General features: G+C 41.8%; 1 protein-coding gene across 2 annotated transcripts in view; it reads right to left on the bottom strand.

Moving 5' to 3' along the window:
* The window catches only part of LOC126984075 (serine/threonine-protein kinase pakD-like), a 12,111-nt gene extending 3,606 nt beyond the window's left edge, over nt 1-8,505 (bottom strand). The window contains exons 1-6 of one of the 2 annotated variants that reach the window (XM_050837472.1): nt 8,434-8,505; nt 3,920-5,070; nt 3,408-3,624; nt 2,093-2,320; nt 1,364-1,603; nt 1-268 (exon numbers count right to left, since the gene is read on the bottom strand). The exon at nt 1-268 is cut by the window's left edge and continues 3,606 nt beyond it. In XM_050837472.1, the coding sequence (XP_050693429.1) occupies nt 113-268; nt 1,364-1,603; nt 2,093-2,320; nt 3,408-3,624; nt 3,920-5,061 (1,983 nt within the window). In that variant the 5' untranslated portion in view covers nt 5,062-5,070; nt 8,434-8,505 and the 3' untranslated portion in view covers nt 1-112. The other variant, XM_050837471.1, reaches the window with a different exon arrangement.
* Between the last annotated feature and the right edge of the window lie 232 nt (nt 8,506-8,737).

The raw sequence follows: 8,737 nt of genomic DNA, 5'->3' as shown, positions 1-8,737 counted from the left end.
GATAAAAGATACCATTCAACTGCAAGTTAAAACATGTGGAAATTTTGGAGGAAACAGAAAGGAAGAATTAGAGTAACATTCAAGGACATCACACTTACAGTAAGCCCCACAATTACAGCTCACAGTTTACATCTACTGTGTGGTCTTCAAAGGCTTCAGGAGGCACTAAGATATGATTATTCTGGCTCTCAGATTCCAAGGAACCATCAAGATCCAGCTGAGAAGTGGCAATCAAGTACTGTAGCTCACTGGAGATGGGTATTCCATCCTGTAAATCAAAATGTTGAAACTTAGGGCATGGAGAGTTGCAGACAAAAGAAAGATAAACTGGAACAGGCATACACCAAATCATATTTTTAACCCGGTAGCAGTGACGGACCAAATTTGTGGCTTTACCGTGTAGCAGCGACGGGCCAAATTTGTGCCATGATATAAACCCCAAAAAATAGATCATACATAATCTGATTACAAATGTTTTGATATGTATTATGAAATGGTTTGTGTGAGGGGTGATTTTTTTCTCATTTTTCTCACTAGGAGGGACCATTAACCTGTGGGCTTCGGCTATGGGAAAGCCGAGAAGTGGCCGAGAAACGGCAAAATTACACTGCATTTTGAGACTAAGAAAAGAGCATGGAACGTACATCAGAGTACTCCTCTCATAACCATAAAGCTGTTAAAAATATTTACTTTTACTCAAACTCCATTCTTTTTTGGTGGTGTTTGTTGCAAAATAAAGTCTTGTTACGCGTGGCATCTAGCCTAGAGTCACTTGTTGTCTACTTTAGATAATTTGACAAGTGATTAATGTGTGGATAGCTAATTCAGTCTGCCATGACCTTACAGCACCACCTATGATAAAAAAGCCCATCTCAAGATCACTCACCCACCACTATGACCCAGGGCATGTATGGTGGGTTGCTCTATGCCACCACTGCCTACAATTAGCTCGAATTATGGGTTTTATGGTGAGCCCTTTTTAGGGTCCACCGTACCACAGCCACGACTCGTGAAAGCCCAGAAAAGGGTCTGCCGACGTTCTTGGGTAAAGAAACACATTCCCCGCTGCTACCGGATTAAGGCCACACACATTGCACAAACCATAAAATCAAGTATCATTATCTCTGAAACGTAGATACAGTGGGATATGCTAGAACGAATGTAATCAATTCTAGAATGTTATTCATTATATCATTAGCTCATTTTACCATACATTGAAATAATGCAGATTTTATGGATAATCCATTCTGCATTCTGCAGCAGCCTTTATTGGCTTCCTACTCGCCACAGCTGTATTCCAAAACAATCATTTACGCCCTTCAAAATGAAAGATGAGGAAGGAGATTGTCCTGTCAGAGCCTACCTGGTTTACTAAGGTTCCATCCTCACGCTGAAACACCACAATGTCTGTCGTTCCCTGCAGCAGTGACTGTCCAAGGTCCTCAAGGTCACTCATTCCACAGGACAGCTTGTCTAGCTCATCCTCCTGCTGCTGCTGTGCTGCATTGACCAGGGGGTCAACTAGCGGCTCTGCCAGCGACTCCAAGACACAGTTTGGGGTGAGGCCAGGATCCAGTGACATGCCCCTTATCCCCTCAAAGGCCTAGGGGTGATAAGTGAACGGTCAGTAACATTCTTATATCTTAGTTAGCTTACGTACTAATTGTTTTGCTTCCTGCAGTTTAGACAACAAATGGGTACATGAGAAAATCTGCAAGAGACCTAAATGTCAGCCTGGTGCCCTGGGGTGAAGGGGCAACATGTACCAAGCAAACAAGGAAAATGTCCTTATAAAATAATATGTGGACCATTATAGGTCAAACAAGTCAGGTAAAGTGATGCAGCTCTTGCACAATAGAGTATAATATTACTTTTTGGTATAATAATTACTTCTACATGGATACCATCAACCCAGACACCGTGGGTATTCTATCTAACAGAGTTCAAGAATTCCTATCTTTTTTTTTTTTTTTTTCTTTTTTTTTTTTTTGCCAGCCTATAGCGACGGTAGGCTTTCATACAATCATACAATCTTATGCTAATTCTGTTGCTGCACACACTGCTACTACTTTAAATAGTTTCTGGCTCGTACCTGCTTTCCTTGTGAGTATGATGAGAAGAAACAATCAAGGTCAGAGTCCTGATGAGACCGGGAGACCAAGACATCCTGGGTAAAGCAGTCTTCCTCAGGTGATGGGGAGATGCACGGTGATATGCTCACTTCCTCCTCCTTCACTCGAGCAGTGACAGATGTTTTCGTAACCTCTGATATGCTCACAAGCTCTTCTTTCACTCGACTGGTGACAGACATCTTTGTAACCTGTGGGGAGACGAACTGTTTGTGCTTCCTAGATCCTTCCTTCTCCAATAACCATCATGGATGGTTTCCTCCATACCTTACCATTTATCAGTTGCACTACATAAAACATATTAGATTAAACAGGACATCAAAATGCTCTCACCCCTGAATTACATATATGAGAACAATAAGTTCAAAGACTACTGGTTATGTAAACCTTCAAGTAATGCAGCTGTGGAAAACTTCAAGGCTATGAACTCCCTATCTCTGAAATAAAGGGATTTAGCACATATCTCAGTTTTCTGTTGCTTGTTGTATGTGGAGACTTAAACCCTCTGGTGCCAGGAACAACAAGTATCTACTTTCAGGATTATTTAAGATGACTGTCCGATAGTTATTTCTCAAAAGAAATATTGAGAATGAGTTAAAGATACTTACAAATACATCAGGCCTGTGGCAACACTCCCAGTGTTTGGGTAAACCTCACATATCTAAAGGGAAAATTTAAGTCCTGCACACCCCATGACACACACGTGTAACAGCTGATTTTTTGTTAACATCAATAGTAATGGTAAAATATTATCAGAAACGTAAATATAAATTTTTCTGATTCAGTCTAGCAACCCTGTTTCTGTCCCTGATGCAGTACTCTTTGCAGAGGCACTGATGATGGCCCTCGAGACACTGCAGGAGGAGGTTTATTAGATTAATTAGTACAGTCTGTTCAAGGGTGTGGCGAGGACAATGATATCTTGGGAAATTTCACAAACGTACCTTGGTGGTGTGGTGTAGAACAATGACTGGTCTTGTTAAGTCTTATAGCAGACTGGCTTGGTCCACAGTGTCACTGACTTGCTCAGCAAGAGTATATGGCATATATTTGTTGGAGCTGGGTTATTTACTTTACTTGGGGTTTGGATACTTTGTCAGATTACTTTATTTGGTGGGGTTTGGTTAGTGTGAAATATATATAAACTTGAATAGCTAAAATTACTGCACTTATGTTCCTTTCATATTTTTTGATCTGGACATTCAACCAACATGGTAGAGGGGAGAGAATTTAGGCAATTACGGCAAGAATCACGGCAGCAATGTGCAAATCACTTACTTCTCTGTTGAGGAAGTCCTTAGGCCTGGAAAGTTGTGTCACTTGCTCCTGTTGCTGCTGCTGTTGTTGCTGCTGTAGTTGCTGTTGTTGTTGTTGTTGTTGTTGTTGTTGTTGCTGTTGTTGCTGCTCTAGTTGTTGCTGTTGGCTCTGGCTCACCACTGGCCTCACCTGCACCCCACTTGGAACCAGCTTTACTATCACTTCCCGTTCAGACACTCTGAAAGTGGAAGTTTGCTAGTGTTTTACCAATAAGTGGATACCTAGTAAATTTTGTTGCTAGGGAAAGGTGATAGATAATAGCATTGTGATTGTCACACACTCAGAAAAGATTTTGATGCTTTCTGTTTCACAAGGCAATATTGAAAGATAATTTTTCATTTTCATCTCTCAATGACTTCATGGCTTTTTGTTATTTCAACAGAAAAACACAAATTGACTATATTCTCAACATAGATGTGATGACTTTCCACACTAATGCTGTGAAGGCTCTGCCAAGAAAGATTACACCTCACCTCAGAACAATGATTTGGGAGTCCTCCCCAACAACAAGCTGTTCAGTCTCGATAAGGGTTTTGATCTGTGCAGCAATCTCATCTTCCGTCAGAACTGTTCCTTCTTTAGAGATGAGACGAACTTCGTTGAAGGGGTTCTGTCCCACACTTCCCAACACACTACTAAGACTACTATCTGAGCCCCCGACCTTCTGAGACTGGTTTGGAATGGCTTGTCCCAGGTGACCTTCAAGGCCATTGGTCACCTTGGTCTGGCAGCTTGTGTCTCTTTTCCGAGGAGGGGAACTTAGGGTTGCCTTCAAGAGGTCCTGTGAGCTTACAAGGACTGAGCTCTGGCTACTTTCCTCATCACAGCCCTGAGAGAGGAGCAAAGACAACTCCTGCTTTACAATGTTGTTGTTTGTACTAGTTTGGGACGCTAACCTACTTTGCACTGTGGGATGATGCATGAGGGTATTTGTCCTTGCCTGCTGGTGGCCTGGCAGCTCACTGTTCACTTGTGGCACTGTCCTGTTTGATGCAGCACTTTGTATAACACTGTCCACCCCTAAACTACCCTCCCTTGTGACAAACACATCCTCAGGGCGCACACTGGTCCCCTGAGCACTCTCATCACCCAGCAGAACTGCCTGCACTCCATTCCTCCTGCCACCCACACTGGTTTTGTGGAAGGCTGGGGTGGAGTAGGTCTTGGTCTGGCTGTGTCTAGGCCTCTTGGGATGAGTTGGCACATCCTGCACCCTGGCAGACTTGACACTGTTCATGACGTTCTTCATCATGTCATCCAGGCTGTGGATGACACTCTTCGCCGGCTGGATGCAGGTGAAGAGGTCGCCGTTGCCCCGAAGGAGTATGTAGTAACTCTTGTGGTCTGGGCCAATGACTGGACGCAGCTGGGAGAGGGTGGACTCCACACTCTCCCTTGAGGCACTATTGGAAGGCCCAGCTTCCCTTGGCACCCCTGACCCTGAGGGGAGGCTGTTGCTGGTACTGGTGCTGCTGGTGCTGGTGCTGGTGTTGATGCTGCTGGTGCTGGTGCTGCTGGTGCTGCTGCTTGCTCCATTAGGCTGGGTTACAGCATTTCTCCGATTACGTTTCCTTGAAAGTATGGATATCTTGGATATCCTGTCTCTCCACTTCATAGCTGAATCCTGGAATACAGAAAATCAGTAAGTTCATGTGTTAATTAATGATGTACTGGAAAAGTCAGTTCATAAAGTACATTTGAAGCCTAATATACTCCTAGAGCTTTGTGTATCTTCCTGCTATCTCCTCACTAAGATTCAGTGTCCTATGTTAAAATTTATGCCATAGAGCACTAGTTCTTGACATCGGATACCTGAAGCCTGGGGTACAAGACATGCTGACCCAGGTGGCCTGTTTACACCCAGCATTTTGATGCCTATTATCAGCGCAGCGAGAAATGGACGACAGGGTAGGGCACCTGGGTTGACCGGGATTACCCCACTGTTGCCACATCTCCACAGATCACCGGCCCGCTCTCCAACCCCGCCTGGCGAGTATAGGTCAGGGCGAGGTAGCAGCAAGGTCGCCCTCCCTCGCTCATATGTCACGTTTAGGATGGGGGGAAACCTTTATACAGAAAACACACCTTGATTTTTACCTCAATGGTGGTGTGGAACAAAAGTTAGAATAATTTTGGAAACAATTTCAGAAATACACCAATTTATATAGAAACAGAAAGAGAGAAAAAAAAGACGGAGACAGAGGGTAAGGAGTTGGAGTAGGGTTGGAGAAAGAAGGCAAGCCAGTGATCTGTGGAGAATGGCAACAGTGGGGGAATACTGGTGCCCTACCCTATCATCCATTTCTCGCTGCGCTGAATATAGCACCAGAATTTTAATTTTCTCTAAACTTCCTTGAGCAAAGGGGAAACTTAGCTATTTTTCAACACCAAGTGACATTGATTGACATAGCAGCGTAAGATAATATTAAAGATATGTTCATACTTCATATAACACGATTTGTATATATTTAGGCATAATAAAGCTATCTTTGTCATGTTATGATACAAAAACCCTAATTATGTAAATCATTACCCTGAAAGTAAATATGAACAGTACAGCAAAGGACCTGTGATATTATCCTTTTCAAGTCTAATAATTTTAATATTTCATCTTTTCAAGTCTGAAATTTTATTGCTTCATTTTTCTCACCTCTCCTTAATCTTGACCACAACCTTACTGTCACATGTCACTCAAACTTTCTCTAAAAATTCCACTCTGAATAATTCAGGTTATATTCCTCCTACTCATCCCCCTCTGACTCCATTATGCCTGTTATCAAAATTCATGATAAACATGTATTATGTGCCCTCCCTGGCCTGAATCCTTAGGAGCCTTACTGTCTACAACCCATGCAGAGTTTAGTTCATACAAGTACGTACCTCTTAAGGGAGTGTTTAGTATGTACTTTTACATTTGCCCTCGCCCCATCTGCTGTTGCTGAATGAATATCCAAGCATTCTATTTTACATTTTTCTTTAAATGTATGAGTATTTTTTGTGTAAAAAGATATTGATTCATCACCTTAACTATATACATGAAGTAAGAGTATATAAGAAGCATAAAAAATCATAGACAATTATACAAATAAATTTCCAATTTTATGTACATATGTGAGATCTTGAAGTCGGAGACGGGAGAAAATATGCAGATAAGAATCACAAGAGCGACAAAGTAATTACTCAAAGTTAATATACTCCCCAATGAATAAGTAACTTTCTGGACATTTTTTGAGACAAATAAAACCAATAAAAAAAAAGAAATATGACAGAACCCCTTTCTTCATCCAAAGTCAACACTGTACGGGTTAAAGACTGTGCTTTCATGCTGATGCCCTGCCTGGTCAAACTCACGACTCTGTTTCTCAACATTTACCTTTCCTTTCTGCTGGAAGTACACCTATATACAGCCTGTGCCTAAGAGAGGTGACCACTCTAATCCCTCAGATTACAATCCTATAGCTTCACTTTCTTGTCTTTCTAAAGCTTTCAAAACAATAGTTAATAGGAAGGTTCTTAAACATTTATCAACTTCTGACCTTCTCTCTGATCACCAGTATGGGTCTGCAAGGGGCATTATACTAGTGATCTTGCCATCCTAACTGCCTGTTGGTCATCTCTTACTTGTTTTAGTGAAACTTTTGCTGTTGCCTTAAACATCTTGAAAGATTTTGACATTCTGGCACTAATCTTTGCTTTCTATACTACCCTCCTACAGAGTATCTTCCTCTTTCTGTTCTTTTATCTCCAATTAGGGCAGACAATGTATTTTACTAAAAAAGAACATGAAAATTATCACACACATCTGGAACTTTACACTGGGCGGCCAGTTTTCCCTTGAAACTTTAATTCCCAATCCCATCTTCTTGCTGACTCACAAGAAGTTATAGAGCCACTTCTTGTTCTATTAAGGCACTCCAGTATGGAACATAACCCTGTATTTGACAAAAAATACTCAAAGAAACAAAAACATTCACCCTTATTTACTACGTAGCACTCTGTAAACACAGTGGCACTGATGAGCACCAGCCAATCACAGGCCATGTCCAGCAGAGGTAATGTTGCATCTCTGTCTATGGTGAGTCTAGGTCTGCTCTGGCCACTACAGCTTCTTGAGTATTAACGGGCCTATGTTCCATAACCACCCACAACAGTGAAGCATAATATAGAAATGTACTCTTTGAGGACCATGCTGGTTATCCTCCAGTGCAAGACTATACAAGCAATTAATATTATATAAATAATGCACCTGCAAGCTATGTTACTTGTATACTTACTAAACTGTGGAGAAGCTTAATAAGCTTTTTAAACCAAACATGATAAATACTCTTAGATAAACATAAACCAAGTAATATTTGAACCTATATGACTATGTAAACTAGTAATAGTATGTATATATATATATATATATATATATATATATATATATATATATATATATATATATATATATATATATATGTGTGTGTGTGTGTGTGTGTGTGTGTGTTAAAAATAGCAATAGTTAAGATAGTGAAGAATGAAAAGGATGGATTAAATTAACTTCCCCTGCATTTGAAAGAGGACAGCTTGAAATAGGTTAGCTACAACACTGCTGAGACAGACAGTGGACTCATAACCCAGAACCCAGCACTCACAACCCAGAACCCAGCACCCAGAACCCAGTACCCAGCACTCAGGAAGCACCAGCTCAGTGAAGGCACAGCAACGTTCACGTGTAACAAGCATACGAACACACACCAGCACCACCAGGGCACATATTCACACAGAACACAGCGAGGGCAGCATCCACGCAGGCGAGAATACCAATGACAGGAGAAAAATAGAAAAAATAAATCAAAGTAAACAAAGTCATGCACGCTGCCCACCACACCACGCATGACACCCCCTTGACACTGCCTACCACAAGCCCACAAACCATGGCCTATGCTTTTTACCACGTTCTTAGTCTTATATACCATGTGGAGACCTTAAATCCCCCTGTGAGCACCTTAATCCCGGACGCCCTGCATATGGAGGGAGAGAGATGGTCCTCGGTGTATCCTGCCTCAGGGATGCCACGTTATCGTACTCACCACACTGGGTTTTCCTATTCCTAACGCATAACGATTGTAAAAAGCCCTCTATAATTAACGTTTCTAACAGTAACTTTAATTACGTATCGTTAGTTTTGTAGGTGCGATGTTTGTTTAGTTTGGAATTGACAAATGTAAGAAGCTAAGTACGACAATTTGATAATGTTGCTCCTGCCTCCGCGCTTTGCTCCCGCCGTTGTGGCGAGAAATACCTCGTCG

The sequence above is a fragment of the Eriocheir sinensis genome, chromosome 55 (genome assembly GCF_024679095.1).
Source record: "Eriocheir sinensis breed Jianghai 21 chromosome 55, ASM2467909v1, whole genome shotgun sequence".
Lineage (NCBI taxonomy): Eukaryota > Metazoa > Arthropoda > Malacostraca > Decapoda > Varunidae > Eriocheir > Eriocheir sinensis.
This window is presented reverse-complemented; position numbering and strand designations above follow the sequence as displayed.